The sequence below is a fragment of the Rhinolophus sinicus genome, chromosome 8, assembly GCF_057876585.1.
Source record: "Rhinolophus sinicus isolate RSI-liver-muscle chromosome 8, RSI-T2T, whole genome shotgun sequence".
Taxonomy (NCBI): Eukaryota; Metazoa; Chordata; class Mammalia; order Chiroptera; family Rhinolophidae; genus Rhinolophus; species Rhinolophus sinicus.
The window spans coordinates 61183375-61199933 of NC_142508.1; the positions used below are offsets into that span (position 1 = coordinate 61183375).

Here is a 16559-nt window from a genome sequence, read left to right on the forward strand (position 1 = left end):
CACCTGTAGTTTTACAGGAAACACAGAGTTGGCTTCAACAAAACCAACAAGCGAATCAGTTATCTGAATCCAGATGGGACCTGTGATGTGTTCCCATCAGGTGAGTGGCAATTATCGAGGAGATGAAGCTGAATACTGTGATATTGGGGGAAAGAGGGATGCGTCTCTTGTCAGAAGAGCTGAGTTCACCCTTCCTTCTATAATCTCTCAACAGGTCCCTTCTGTCTCAGTTCCCTCACATGCAAATAAGAACTTCCAGCCACCTCACAGGGAGAGGTGGGGGCACCAATGAGATGGCAAATATAATAGCTTCACTTAAGCCCAACGGGTTATCCTGGCAGGGGAGCCTTTATAAAAGGCTATCACTCTGTTTAGCAGCAAGACCTGCTAGGGCCCGTGGAGGACAGTCCAGGAGGGTACGGGGCCTGGCTTGCCTTCTTGCTCCCTTTTGGCTTTCTCCTGGGCCTTCATGGCTGCGTAATCCTGTGCCATGTTGAGAATGTAGATGTGCTCCCGGTTGCCGATGGCCTTCAGCAGGCACAGGAGGCCAATAGCCGCGTTCCGAGCAAAGAGCGTGTCGAGGCTGTCAAACACCACCCCTCGGTAGCAGTCACTCAGCTGAAACCAGAGAGAGCACAGACAGTTACCATGGCCACAGGCCACTTGTTCTAGACAAAGTTGCTTTTGACTAGTGCTGTAGTTGGTTCTGCAGACCTACTGGGCCTCGAGGAAAATATCATTGAACTGCGGGCTGAATTCAAGGTGCTGGTGTAAAACGAGAGAAAAATAAAAGCATTTTATCAGTCATGGAAGACCTTTATCACACATATCTGTAGAAAATAAAAGGGCTTATTCTGTCTCTATAGAAATAAGGAAAACAAACTAAATGTTAAAGTGAGGGTTTGGGAAGATCCGTGAGATATGGGGAAGAAGGATGCAGAGGAAAGATGTCCCCATGCACAGAGAAACAGGCAGCAAGGACAGCAGTGGCAGATGGGTCATTTCTACCTTTCTTAGTGGTATTACTGCTGTGGAGTGTAACGGTTTTGATAACAGGAACCACTGACAAGCAGCCTCTGCTACACTGCAGTGTTACCCAAAGTGTAGTGCACTGACTGGTCACCACTGGCCAGGAACTGGTTACTGCCAGTGTTTGGGGAGACGAGAGCTTTTTGTCAGAGGGTGACACTATTTAGTTTGGCTGCCATTTCTTTTTCTTTGTAGCAAGACTTTGTTGATGAAGGAAGCAGTGCAACTCCATAGCTCACCGAAGACCAGTACTTTGAGTAGCGCCGCTCTACAAGCTTTCTTTGGGCTGTACCAGTGATTCTCTGCCTTTCATCTGGCTTCCAGAAACTCCTGCACACTTACTAGACCACCTGGCTCCAATCAGCGGAGAGTGACAGTGTCTGTAATGCAGCAGCCGTCCAAATCTTAACATGAATCATTTCCGGCGATGACATTCCTCCTCCTCTGGGAACCTCAAGTCTAATTTTGTTATATCTAAGTATGCAATTAATATTGTGGCTCAGTCTGAACAACCAAAGCAAACATAGAGCTCCGGGACCCGGTGAGCAATTTAGCTTTCTGTAAACCACAGGTAGCAAACGGGCTTAAGTGGTACCCTGCCAAATCCTGCTGATTTTCTTTTCTTTAACTGTATAACACTTACAAAAATTAAAAATGGAAACAGTTATTGTGTTGCTGGCTTTAAAAGCAATATGTCATTGTCAAATAATTCAGAAGTGAAGACTAAAAATCTATGATCCTGCTACCCAAAGATAACCACAGCTAACGTGTACTTTGAGCTTTTACTATGTGTGTGACACACATTTATGAATTTTTTTAATAGAAATGTAATTGTGTTTTGTATACTATTTCATAATCTGCTCTTCTCACTTAATAACATATGAAAACACTATTTTTATAGCAATTAACATACCTCCAGATTCTAACTATTAATGGCTCCACCTTATAATTTTTAAAACATCACTGTAGGGCTTTACCACGACTTTTTTTTTTTTTTTTAATGTGTAACCTTCTGATCACTGATCCTTTAAGGAGAATGGCTTCAGGCAGCAGACTGAGCCAGGGTCAGGGACGGACAAGGGCTGTCAAAAGGACAAGGCAATGACCGCTGAGGGTGAAGAAACCCACCTTCCCTCTCCAAGGGCCCTGGGTTCTAAGCTCTTATGGGTGGGCGATGGCTCAGTCTCAGCTCATAGCATGGGGACCGTGTGTGAGCCCTGCAGTTCCATGCAGGTGGGCAGGGACGCACCTGTATGCGCTCGGCCAGGATCTGAATGAGCAGTTCCTCAGGGAGCACACAGCTCAGGAGCCCAGTCTCACCTCCGATACTGGTGCTGATGCTGAGTCGCTGCTGCACGGGCCCCGAGGGGAGAGGGCTGGAGGAAACCTGTTGAGCGGGAGAAGGATCGGGAGTTAGAACCCAGCTTGGAGTCCCAGCAACTCCTACGCATACAAGCCATGTGACCTCGGGGAAAGCATAGACTCTCTCTGGGCCTCATTTCCTCATCTGTAACATGGGGCCTGCCCTGTAAAATGGAAGATTCCTGTCTTCACTGAAGAACCGTTGGAAGTTTCACGTGAGAACACTGTGGAAGGTGCCTTGTATATGCACTGAACAGTGCACATTTGTTCATTCACTCACCAAATATTCAGTGAGAACCTACCGTACACCAGTGACCCCTCCAGTACTGGGGACACGACAACAAAGGAGTGGCCATGTTGCTGCCAGTCTGGTCCTTACATTCAAACGGGGGAGGCAGAAAAAGGTCAGATGAATATACAAACCAATAACATAACTTCAGATAGTGATCAGTGCTAGGGAAAAATGGCCAGATGACAGGGTTGGACAATGGCTATGAGAAAGGGGGGTCACATGACGTGGGTAACATGCAAGAATGAGGCAAGATCCTGGGAGAGGAGTCTTTCTGAGAGGGAAGAGCAAGCTGCCTGAACAGGAGTGCACACAGGACCTCAGTGTGATGGGAACTGAGTGATGGGGAAGATGGTCAGGCTTAAAGTCAAGACATAGTTAGGCCAGAACATGCAGGGCTGTAGGCCATAGTGAGTAATTTGGATTTTATTCCAAGTATTATAGGAAGTTGTTGGCATGTTTTAGATAGAACAAATGATATGATTTTTACTTTAAAAGACCACTCTACCTGCTGCATGAGGTGACAAGAGTGGAAGCAGGAAACGTTAGATATTTTCATGGTCAGGGAAGGAAATGACAGCAGTGGGGGTGGGGGTGGTCCTGGTGGCAGTGGTGAGAAGTGGCTGATACAGGACATATTTTGGAAGCAGAGGCACTTAGAATTTGGAATGAGATGTGAAAGAAAGAGAGGCATCAAGAATGACTATTTGAGTTTTGGTCTGAGCAAGCTGGAAAAATGGTGAAGTTATTTAATAAGAAAGGAAAGAACAATTTTTTTGTATTTTTTTTTTGGAGGGGGAGCAAGAATCACTTTTAAAAAAAAAAAAGATTTTATTGGGGAAGGGGAACAGGACTTTATTGGGGAACAGTGTGTACTTCCAGGACTTTTTCCCAAGTCAAGTTGTTGTCCTTTCAGCCTTAGTTGTGGAGGGCGCAGCTCAGCTCCAAGTCCAGTTGCCGGTGCTAGTTGCAGGGGGCGCTGCCCACCATCCTTTGCGGGACTAGAGGAATCGAACTGGCAACCTTGTGGTTGAGAGCCCGCACTCCAACCAACTGAGCCATCCAGGAGGCAGCTCAGCTCAAGGTGCCCTGTTCAATCTTAGTTGCAGGGTGCGGAGCCCACCTTCCCTTGTGGGACTTTGAACCGGCAACCTGTGATTTAGAGCCCACTGGCCCATGTGGGAATCGAACCGGCAGCGTTCGGAGTTAGGAGCATGGAGCTCCAACCGCCTGAGCCACGGGGCCCGCCCATAGAATCACTTTTTGACATGTAGATTTTGAGATGTCCCTAAGCCATTTGATAAGAGATATTGAATGTGAGTTTGGATATATGAACCTGAGCTTGGTGAGAAATTAGGGCTGGAGATAACATTTGAGGGTGATAAGCATACTGAAAATACTTAAGTACTTTAATACTTAATTTGAATGTTTAATAAAATATTTAAGTATACAAAGAAAATATTTAAGTAATGAACCGGGTGAGATCACCTATAAAGAAAAGGTAGATATAAAAAAAAAGAAAAAAAGAATAGGTGACTCAGTCCAAGCCTACTCCGAAAAAATTAGGAATCTAAAGGAGATGGAGACATGGGAGGAATGGAGGGAAAGGGAAAGTAGAAGTGGAGGAGTACGGTGTTCTGAAAGCTAAGTGAAGAAAGCATTTCCAGGAGGAGTTATCAGCTGCCAAGTGGTCACGTGAGACGAGGATAGAAAACTGGCCACTGGATTTGGCAAGGTGAATGCCAATGACCTTGAGAAGAGTAGCCAGTGAAGTGAGGAGGTCAAAGGCCTCATTGGAATAGGTAGAAGAGACAGTGGTGATGAGGATGAGGAGACAATTGTGCAGATTTTCTTTGGTCTGAAGAGGAGCTGAGAAATGGCTCAACTCCTATTGGTTCTACTTCCAAAATACATCCTGTGTCAGTTACTTCTTAGCATTTCCACCATGACTGTCCTCGACCCTGCTGCCATCATCTCCTGCCTTGAACACAAAGATATCTAACAGCTGGAGAGGGAGCTGGGGTCACGGGAAAGTATTTTTAAAGATGGGAGGTAACGCAGCATGCATAAATGCTGATGAGAAGGATCCAACAGATGGGGGAAAAACAATGGGAGAGAGGGGACAATTGCAGGAATCTAGCTCTTGAGTAAGAGAGAATAGGTGGGATCTAGTACACAGGTGCAGGGCCTTGGATGAGAGCAGGGACACTTCCTCAGTTGCAGGGAAGACACGGTGCTGGGTTAGGATGAAGGCTGTCTAGTAGATCTGGTGGTGGAAAGTTTTGGTGGTTGCCTTCTGGTTATTGCTGCTCCCTCCGTGACATCAGAAGAGAGATCATTAGCTAAGAATGAGGAAGAGGAAAGTGTCTTAGAGGTTTGGAGAGTGATAACAGCAATAAAATAGTTATCTTGAAGAGATGGAGGGCCAATTTGCTAAGGCAGACCAAAGGGTCCACTTGAGATTTGTGGTCTTAAATTTAAATTAAGACCATTCAGGAGAGATGAGAATTTTCTCCAGCTACGTTCAGCTGCCCTGCATGGAGGAGGTGGAGAACTGGGTTTACCAGGGCTGGAGTTCTGCTTGGAGAGTATGATGAAGGGGAAGCACAAGGGAGTGCCAACAGTGACAGACCACAGAATCCAAACTGGGTAAGAAAGGAAGCGAAGGGGGTGGTAGGTCGTAAAGATGGGGAATAGATGTTTTGATGGAACCAATTACTTTCCAGAGTAAGTCATCTGTAAAGTTAGAAGATGGTTGTCAGAAAGTAAAATGTGTGATACGAGACCTTGGAGTTTATGGGGAAAGATGAATAAGGTCTAGGATATGATCACAGTAGTGAATAGCTGAGGACACCATGGAATCGAGAAGTGAGAGATCAGAATTTCTAACTGGTGCTTTCCAAGGTGATTTATAAATAAATGACCTGATATTACAGGTCATGTCTTCATTATGTGACATATTACATATTTCTTCCCATTTGCAATGAATGACTAAAATTTCAGTCATTGGAGAGTTCATGCTTTAGGAGAACTTTAGAAGACCAAACAGCCATCTCTGGGTAAAGCACTCTGACAGGGTGACTGCTGTCTAAACCATGTGAGATCTATCTCATGGGAACAGAGCACATATGGGGATCTGATTTCTACTGTCATCCTGAACAGGCTTTAGGTTCCCTACTTACTGAAAGGGGATGGAGTCAGCATTGGAATTTTCTGCTGCCTTTGATATATTCTAGAAAGCCTTACTTCACTGTTCAGATGGACAGAACCAAACCAAAGAAAATGGTTCCCTGTGACATCCTATTTATTTCATACAAATATATGGGTTTTAGTTCATCCATAAACATCTCTGTAAAGAACACCATATTAGATCTTGGAAAAGGGTTAAAAGGATGATGCTCTAAAAGAAACTGAGTCAATGGTTTCAGTTTTCAACGTGTTAGAAGAACATATGACTAAAGTGAAGATCAGAGATATCATCTGGCATAAATTCATCCCTGGGGGATGTCCCATCCAATTAACGTACCTCCTCTCACATCAAGACCTTCGCCTCCACTTCATCCACTTGTCCCATTCAATGGTCTATTATCCACTTGCCCGATTTAATTCTCCATTCACCCGCCCCATCTAACACGTGGGCTTCCTCTCCTATAGGGACCTTTATCTCCACTCCTTCCACCTCAGCAACCTTCTCTGAAACATCCACCTCTCTCACTGCCCCTGCAGCACTCAGATTGTATCAAGACTCACAGACCCTTGTGCTCTTCCTGTTTTCCCCATTCTATTGTCCTCCGTAATTCCTTTTCTACCTAGGCTGGTCTTTCCACATAGATGTCACTCTCAACCGCCTTTCCCCGTGTTCTGAGCACACCCCTGACTCTACAATGATAACTTCTCTCTCTGCCGCTGCATGAGGGCTGCTGGGAGTCACTTAGAGAAATCTTACAAATGTGAAATTATGGCTGCGTGTCTTGGCAAGATCATCAGCATTTTCAACTACCTTTTCTTTGTCCACCGTCAAGTTCTGGTTCTTTGCCAGAATTGTTGAGGCTGTTGGGATGCAGGGCATCTTGAGGAGAGTGGCAAAGACCTTGCGTCCTGCACACATCCTGGAACCATTCAGCAAAACCTTCTCCAACCTTTGCTGTCCTCCTCACTCCCCCCACGTGTAGCTGCATCTGTCATCACCTTCACTGACTCTAGAGGAAGCTGGCTCCCATCTCCTTGCCTGCCCTTCCTGTCTCCTCCTGGAATCGCTTTCCCTCTTGGGTGGATCATCACCTTATACTTCTCCAGGAGCTCCTGTCTTTACAGACCTGCTTGTGCCTCTACCTCCTTTAAGAGAAAGAATGTTCTTGATCCTGGGTTGGCTATTCTACTGAACATGCTTTTTTCCTTTTCTTTCAAACATCTTAGAAGTTTACACTCACTTGACTCCACTTTCCCGCTGAAAACTCATCACCCACCTGCCTCTCACAGTGCCATCCACTGTCTCTGGCTTCAGCACTGCTCTTCTCCCAAGATTGTTCTCCAAGTCTTTTGGCACATAGCTCAAACTCTCTGACTTGATTATGACTTTCCAAGACTCCCCTGAAGCTCTCCCACAACTTATATTAATGATTTCACCTTTAGCATTCCTTCAGTATTAGTTCGAGCCATATAAAAAATTACTGTTATGGAGTTCTCAAACGGTTGAATATTGGCAATTTCATATTGTTCAACCTAATTCTTTATACACACCTATTTGTCACCAATCTCATTTTACTGCAAATATTTGAAGGTATGGTCACCTCCTTCATCAGACTTACTGCAGCTCGAGTGCGGGGGTATTTGCTTTATTTATCTTCCCTTGGCCAGCGCCCAACCCAGTGCCTAGAACATTAAAGCACTTGCTGAATGAACAACTGCCGGGTAAAGCTCCTTTTCAGCAGGGGTGCCAGGCGAGAGCACCCAGAGGAAGGAGCTTGTGGTAGGCTGGCTGCAGGATGCCGCAGACGAAGGATCCCCGCCCCCCTCTGGGGAGCCCTGATTTGTACCTGGGGTGTTTCAGATGCGTGCTGGTGATGCTGTTTCTGAGACCCAGAGCTGTGGCTCTCTGACTTGCCTTTGGCGAGCGGCATGCTCCCACGCACAGGCTTTGCAGGTTTAATCTCGGGGATTCCCAGAATGGATTCTGAGGTTAACTTGCCCAGGGTCTCACTGCTCAGTCGTGCTTGTCCCATGGCATTTTGGCTCAGAGCGACCTCCTGGACTACACAGAGAGAGTGGGTGGCTATTAAACATCAGCTGAGGATACTAAGGAAATAAGAGTGGGGGTGGCATGCTGAAGCCTAGTGTGATTCTCTCGAGGAGGACAAAGCCTTCTCTCTGTGCGGCTGGCTGGGAGGGGCTGGCAGAAGAGGCTCCACGCTCCCGGAAGTGGATGGCGATGGCTTAGTGGAGTCCAGGGCTTTTCACTGCTCCTCTGCCCAGTGGATCCCATGTTAATCTGCCCCACGTTCTCTTCCAGCCCAGAGGGCAATGATTTTGGAACCTTCTGGCACACTGCAGCCTTGCCCTGGAAACCTAACACCTGACCTTTCGTGCTTCTAGGCAGTGGTGATGCCAGTGAGTAGCTTGGGTAGGGCATGCTCTGCGTCTGCAGCAGAAATGCCCAAATGAACAAATCGGCCCGGTAATACCAGTGAACCTGTTGGCAGATATGGCTTCAACATTCATTTCTTTGTTCCGCCTCTGCCTTTCCTTCTAATCAGATCACCACCCCTTTGCACCCCCACCCACTGAGAAGTTCCCTTTCAGAATCAGTGGTTGATGTGATTATTTAAAAGGATTTCTATGACATCTGTTCAGGAAAATTCTTACTAGAGTGCCTTTGGCCTTTATGATAAACTCCTGCCCCTCCTAACCTCTCAACCACAACGGCAAGTCCTGTCTCATTGTGTCCTCTGGGGCTCCAACTCTACAAGGATGAACTACCTGCCCCTGAAGGAAAACGGGGGTCTAGCAGACGCTGTTGGTGCCCTAAGACGCGGTGACGGGGCTGTATGCTGGGCAGCTTCCATGTGTCTCTACCTCTCAGGCAGACTTGTTAAGACTCACTACTCCTTGTTCACCACTCAGCAAACAAGCCCCAGAACTCCCTGGAGAGTTGTCCCTACACTTACTCTGCTTTCTCTTCTCATGTGGGTCCCTCCTCCCCTCCCCTAGGAGCTGATTATTCTACAAGGACTCCATACTGCACCTGGGAGGATGGGGGGTGGACGACAGAGGCAAAGAGTCTGAAGCCATCAATGGAGCAGTTGTACCAAAGTTCTACTCCAATTACAGAGCTGCACGGTCCGATTCAGGCCCCACCACCCCCAGTCCCTCCAGGTTCTGCCCTGATAATGACTGCTCCAGCTGCCTGCGCCCCCATACCTGCTCACTTCACTGCTGAGCTCCTCTCTGCCTCGGCCCCTCTCTACCTCCACTGACTGCTGTGGAATCTCTTCTGTGCTCTCCTTGTGCACTCACCTTTCCCTGTCCATAGCATCATTCCTCCATCTCTTAAAAAATCTGTTCTTTCTGACACAGTACTAACAAAGTTTTCATTTGATCTTTCATTTCTTTCAAGATAATCATTTCACTTCCTCTCTTTCCTTCATTGCCCAAGTTCTCAAAACAGCGGTCTAGACCAGCCCTGTCCAATGGACATATAATATGAGATACACATGTAATTTAAAATGTTCTAGTAGCCACTAAAAATTGATTTTAATGGTATATTTTATTTAACCCAATATATAAAATATATAAAAAGTATTAAATATATAAAAATAGATAATATAAATGTAAAATACTACAAAAATATAAAAACAATTACTGTTATTTACAGTCTTTTATTCATGCTATATCTTCAAAATCCAGCATGTATTGTATACTCACAACACATCTCAATTTGTACTAGCCACGTTTTATGTGTCAGTGGGTATCATACAGGACAGGCAGGTTTAGATTTATCGCTTCCCCTTCAGTATAGCCTGCTGACTCCACAGCACGCAGCACATGGGGTTTGGGCTGAACCCCTCCGTTGAAAGGATTTTCTCCAAAGTCACCAGTGACCTCTGAACTGTGAACTACAGCGGCCCTTTTCTGGGCTCATTCGATCTGAACTTACAGCAATCTCTGATTACATTCATTTATTGATTCGATACATTTTTGTGAATCTTTATTCTGTGTCTGCTATGTGCCAGGCACTATTCTAGGTTCTGGGAATACATTAATGAAGAAAACTAACACAAATCTCTGCAGCCAGAAGCTTACATTACAGTGATGGCAGACAGATAATGAAATATAGTAAAATAAATAGTATGTTAACTAGTGACAAGGGCTATGAGAAAAATAACGCTGGAAGGGTGCCTGGAGTTCACCAGGCCTCGGGAGCGCCAGGAAAGCCCTTCTCGCTCCTCTCCCTCCTGCAGCTCTTTCTCTCCTTGACTACCTTGCATCCTGCTCTCCTGATGGACCACCCCTCTGACTTCCACTCTGCCATCTCTGCCTCCCCTGGCTTCGCCTCCACCACCTCCTCCAAAAATGTAGGTGTTCCCCAAGGTCCCATCCTGTTCTGTCCATCCCACTGCTCTCTTTCTGGAACTTTCAGGGCTGACTTCCTTCACTCCAGAGGCTGCAGCTCTCACTTTGTTGAGGAAGACTCCCCCAGTTAGGTCTTTAGATTGACATTACATTCTCAGACAGGGAGCTCAAGTTCATGATTTGTCACAGGACAAATCAACACAGCTCTAAACACCTCAGTAAAATGTAGTTTATATGACAGAAAGGGAAACAAAAAAAAAATCTAAGAGAACCAGAATTATGATTCAGCGTGGGGTTACCAATGAAGGGTAGTAGAATATGCCATCCCAAAAAATGGCTATAGGAGTTTCAGGACATGCCACCTCAACATATGCTGCTCTGATATATTGAGTATTTTGAGCTGTAGGCACTTGGAAAACAGAAAATTCTTGGAGAGGCTTTCTCTGAACTCCCCTTATCTGCCTAAATACAGGCATGCAAAAGGAACTCGACTGCCACAAATCTCCTTTCTGGGAGTTTCATCAACCAGGGAAGAGTGGCTCTGATCACAGGAGAGGAGACTAGAAGTTGACACCACACCCAGACAAACTTTGTCACGTCCTATCAGACCTCCTTATTCTTCTAAGGCTCCATTCATCGTTCCGAAAAATCATTTGTCTCCCCTAAGACGTCTACATCCCTCCTCTCCCTTCCCTATTAAGATGGTATTTAATCCTGAATTCTGAAGCGACCTCTTTGAGTTACTCGTTTTCCCCTGACTAGCTCCCATGTGTACATGAAGTACACTTGTGAAGAACCTTGTGTTTTTCTCTTGTTAATCTGTTTTTTATTACAGGGGTCTCGGCTGAGAACTCAGAAGGGTAGAAGGAAAATTATTCTTTCCTCCCCTACACTACTAAAGAGCCATTTCTCTTATCTTCCAAGCAAAGAATCTTCCATTTCACTAAGTGTCCCATGTCGAGGTATTAGGGGAGGGGACATGCCTGAAAGCCCAACCCAATTACCAACTATCAGGCATTGTCCACTGTTAGGAACGATGTCCTGCTGTTATGAGTATTTATGTAAAATGACTCAGCTCTGAGCAGGCAACTCTACTTCAGTATCTTTTCCCACGAGCAGCCATTCTCCTGCCCTGTATGTCCTTAGATGACCCGATGGAGCCAGGATTCTTGACTTCTGTCACTACTATGGGGTTCAAAAACCTCAATATTCCTCTCCAGCACACTTTCTCCTGCTCCCACGTTCCCTATCTTGGTAAATGACATCACTCTCTTCCTGGTCTCCAAACTAACAGTCTTGGTGGGAGCACCCTGAATGCCTCCCACTCCCTCAATTCCTTGCCATGCAGGTGGCTACCAGGTCAGCTTCCCCAGGCCCCTTCATCTTCATCTTCACTCTTACTTTCTTGAAAAGACAATGCAAGAGCCACTTTCTGACCATTTCTCCCATATGATGAAAATGGCCCAACATCTCTTTTCCTTCCAAACAAAATCCAACTTCCTAATCTTGGCATCAAGGTCAGTTACACTTGGCCCCAGCCTGCCTTCCCACCTGTAACTTACTGCTGGCTTCTCTGCTTCCTTGGTCTGGAATGTCCCGGTCTTCACCACTACCAACAACATTCTTCTGCTCCTTCAAAGCCTATTTCCATGAAAACTTCCCCAAATCACACTTGTTTGGAACTCAGTCGTCCCAAACTTGCTGTTTCGCAGAAGCCAGTACTTCTGTTGCATTATTTTCCTCTGCTCTGAACGAGCACATGTCTGCTTCTCTCCAGGTGTCACCGCCCCCCTCCCCAAAGGTGTGGGCCACGTCTTATTCATTGTCCTGCTCCCTGCCGTGCCACGTGAGTGCCTGCACTGGGCAAACAGGAGAGCCGTAGAGGCTTGGTGAAGAGAGTTCTTCTCCAGGCTAAGCTAGCATGACACGTCAGCCTTCAGCCGAGCTGTGGGAGGAAGGCTGGGGGGGGGGGGGGACAGAGAAGATGGACGTTGCCAGTGGGGGTGCTGGCCACTTAACCACAGAGAGTCAGGGGAATCGGCTCTTACCAGACTCCTCTCCTTCCTTCATGGACTGCTCTATGGCAGCCCTGATGCAGAGCTCACGGGCCCGGAGCCCCGCGATGCTGCTGCCGTCGCAGATGGCTTCCAGCACGATGGAGTCGATGTGTAAGCAGGCTGCATTATAGTACTTGGCAATGCTGACCGCTGTGGCTGACTTTCCTATAGAAAGGATTAGGGGACTGAATTTCACGGCTTTCATTTGCTCCGTGTCATAGACAGAAGAAGCTTCTAGAACAGAGGCCCCTATAAAGGGCTCTCTTTAATTGCTCTGCCTCTACGTCTCTCATGTGGCCAGAGGTGGCCACAGAAAAGAGAAGGAAGACTTGAGTCACGAGTCAGAACTATGGATTCTGCTCCTAATTCTACCACGGATGTGCTGTGTGCTATGGCAACCCACGTCCTCTCATTTTCTCCTCAGTTTAAAAAGTGATTCTATCAGATGGTCTTTAAGAATCTTGTAGCTGTTCCTATCTCTGATTCTAATAGGAAGACTCTTGTTTTAAAGAATAGCTTGTGTGGGTTTTTTGTTCTCATTTCAAAATACCTACATACTGAAAAGAAAGCAGAAAATTCAGAAAGAACAGGAGAAAAAACAAGATCCATAATTCGCTCATCCAGAGAGATGACAGTTTGCATGTGGTTAGTAAGTATGCATATGTAGCTATTTTAGTCTGAATAATCCTAATCCCTGGAATTTGTGAATATGTTACCTTGATCTTGCTATGGGAGATTTTCCTGAATTACCTGGATGGGCCCAATGTAATCACAAGGTCCTTAAAAGAGAGAAGCAGGCGGGTCATCAGAACACGTGATGTGATGATGAAAGGAAAGAGAGACAGACTGCAAGATGCTACAATGCTGACTCTGAAGCTGGAGGAAGGGGTCATGAGCCAAGGAACTGAGGCAACACTTCTAGAAGCTAGAAAAGGTAAGGAAATGGATTCTCCCCTAGAGCCTTCAGAAGGAATGTGGCCCTGTTGACCCATTTTAGACTTCTGCCCTCCAGAACAGTAAGAAAGTAAATTTGCATTGTTTTAAGCCACTAAGTTTGTGGTTATTTGCTATAATACCAATAAGAAATTAATACAGATTACAAATCACAAGTATGGCATTTTTTTTCTCACTTAAAATGATATATCATGAACACCTTTCTATTTATCCAGTACACTTCTATGGCACTGTTTTCTTTAAATTGTGGTAATATACATACAAAGCTTACCATTTTAACCATTTTTAAGTGGACAGTTCTGTTCCATCAGTATATTCACATTGTTGTGCAACCATCCCCACCACCCATCTCCAGCACTTTTTCATCTTCCTAAATGGAAACTCTGTACCCATTAAACAGTAAGTCGCCATTCGTCCTGCCCCCAGCCCGTAAAACACCACCACTCCACTTTCTGTCTGTATGAATTTGACTAGTTCAGTTTCCTCACATAAATGAAATTCCATGATTATTGTCCTTCTGTGTATGGCTTATTTCTCTTAGCATAATGTCTTCAAGGCTCATTCATGTTGTAGTATGTATATCTCAGGATTTTCTTCCTTTTTAAGGCTGAATACTATCCCATTGTACCATGTTTTGCTTGTCTATCCATCTGGCAGTGGCCAGTTGGGCTGTTTCTACCTTTTGACTGTTGTAAATAATGCTGCTATGAACAAGACTCAGTTTTTAATAGTGATATAATTCACTATATGACTGTGCTGTGGCTTAATTAACTAGTCCCCTGTATTGAATGCTCCAATTGCTCCGTTTTCTATTATGGTAAATAACGCTGTGGTGAACGTTCATGCTGTTACCATCTTTCCCCGAAAATAAGACCTAGTCGGACAATCAGCTCTAATGCGTCCTTTGGAGCAAAAATTAATATAAGACCCAGTCTTATTTTACTATAAGAACTTTATATAATATAACATAATATAATATAATATAACATAACATAATATAATATAAGACCAGGTATAATATAATATAATATAATATAATATAATATAATATACCGAGTCTTATATTAATTTTTGCTCCAAAAGACACAGTAGAGCTGATTGTCCGACTAGGTCTTATTTTCGGGGAAACATGGTAATCTTTGTCCGCATTATTAATTATTTTCCTAAGATAAAGTTTTAGAATTAATTATTCTAAAATAATATAATGTCTTGTATTTTTAAATAATGTAATGTCTTGTATTTTTCTATAATGTTTCAATGTTTTTAAATTATTGAAAGCATATAAGCTCAAACAATTCAGAGATGTACGAGTATTAGTTAAAAACTAGTTGTCCCCACTCTTTTTCTAACCCTGCATCTCTGAGGTTGGCAATTTAACAGTTTGGGAATGATCCTTTGGTATATAAATTTCAAACAAAAGAGTCTTTTATTGCCTCAAAAATGATATGTGCAAACTTCATTGTAGACCCAAAAAGTTGGGTTGTGGCCTACCTGACACGGGTGTCCCATGGATGATAACAGCAATGCCTTTCCGGTTCTTGGCCATGTGGCCTTCTGCAGAAATATCAATGCCCAGGTGGCGAGCAATCGCCTTGCTCACGGGGTTGTTCTCCACTTCCCCAGCTTCCTCTGTGGAATGGCTGTCAGTGCTCTGTATCTTGTCAGCTGCGAATTAGAAACGCATGCCAAAAAAATGCATACACATTTTAAGAAAGGAAAACTGTATTAAAAGTGTAATAACATATACCGATAAGAAAAGATGAACATAAGTCACGTTTGACTTCTGCAATGACAAGAGGTGCTCAAAATGGTTCCCATCGGCATCCAGACACTTCTGATTACGGCGAACTACTGCTTGAGCAATGTTGACCACAGTGTCCACTTGTACACATGTTTTTGGCACCCCCGGAATATGTGTGCATGTGCGTAAGTGCATGCATGCAGGCATGCCAGAATTCACATGGGTTCCAATGGAAATGGGAACGACTTTTTCTTTTTAAATGCTGTTGTTTGAAAATGACAAACACAATCTGCTGCAAGTGTTGCCACAGTCATCACTTCCCCTATAGTGCACGAGAGTGCCCTTTTTGGCTAATAATTTGCCCACAGCTACTAGGACTACAAATACGGATTTTCTTTGACTCATTTGTTGGAATCTCTCCTGCTGAAAAATAACATTGGAAACCAGCTGAATTTGCAACATTAAGGGAAACGGCTAAATAAATGATGGCATATTCATGTCACAGAATTAATACAGTCATGCTAGAAGGCTTGGAGGATACATTTCATGGAGAAAGGTAAAAAGGCATCAAACAGTCTTCCAACTTCTGCTTAGAAAGAACTGTCACCAAAGTATTAAAATGCTTTGTTACCTTGAAACATTTTTTCCAGGCTTTCGTCATCTTCCTCTTCATCTAGGTTGATCTTGGACTCCTGCCACTCTCCCAGCTCACACATGACAGAGATCCCTCGGTTCAGTGAGGTCTTCTTCACTACGGTGGAGGTTCCCTGATCTGACAAGGACACATCTTCATCGTCTGCCAGAGAGCAAAAATGAAAACACATGGGGAAAAGTTGGGAAGGGAACAAGGGAGGGATGGGGGCAGAAAAGGAAAGAGAGACAAAGAGGAGAATCATTGAATTGGTTACCATTATCCTGGACTATACAACCCAAATAAACGAGAACTGCAGTGAGTTTCTCTGCCCAGAGTGTTTTACATTTTAATATATATATATATATATATATATATATATATATATATATATACACACATTGCTCCAGAAAATTTGGAAAATTCAGAAGACCAAGACATTATAAAATTCAGCTGCCAAAAGAGATATAGATAAAGAAATGGTGACAGAGGAATTGCAGCTTAATTTTATGATACCAGTACAGGAGAGCTAGCAACCTCTCACATTTTTAATTTTTCACAACCGAACTTGGGATCATATTATACATACCAATTTGTAGCCCGTTTTCCCTCTTATCATGAACATTTCTCTATGTCATTGTTAATTACACCTACCCTTTTGTCTGCCCAGCACCCTCCTTACTGTGCCTATGCTAGAGTTTCACTGGGTACATAGCACTGTGATTGTATAAATCGATCCTCCTCTATTTCAGAGCCAAGACATCTGCTTTGTTTAGAATTTGGATTTAAGCCGGAAAGGTTGCAGGTCTCCTGGACATGGTATGGGAAGCAGAGAAGGATGGCCTACAGCGTGAGAGAGCAGAGTGAGCAGATGCTCAGAGAAGTGTTAGTGAGAAGTAGAATGTGCGTCTTCCTGGGCTCTCTCTG

The 16559-nt window shown here is 44.5% G+C and overlaps 1 protein-coding gene across 3 annotated transcripts in view; it reads right to left on the bottom strand.

The window, feature by feature from the left end:
* Positions 1-16559, bottom strand: part of HYDIN (HYDIN axonemal central pair apparatus protein) — a 289372-nt gene that overhangs the window by 77178 nt on the left and 195635 nt on the right. For all 3 annotated transcript variants that reach the window (XR_016022033.1, XM_088800246.1, XM_019757602.3), the window contains 6 exons: positions 15633-15797; positions 14752-14925; positions 12298-12471; positions 7717-7931; positions 2279-2416; positions 435-618 (listed from right to left, as the gene is read on the bottom strand). Coding sequence is in view for 2 of the 3 variants with exons in the window: in XM_088800246.1 (XP_088656372.1) it covers positions 435-618; positions 2279-2416; positions 7717-7931; positions 12298-12471; positions 14752-14925; positions 15633-15797 (1050 nt within the window). In the remaining variant the exon portion in view is untranslated. The remainder of the gene's footprint in view (positions 1-434; positions 619-2278; positions 2417-7716; positions 7932-12297; positions 12472-14751; positions 14926-15632; positions 15798-16559) is intronic.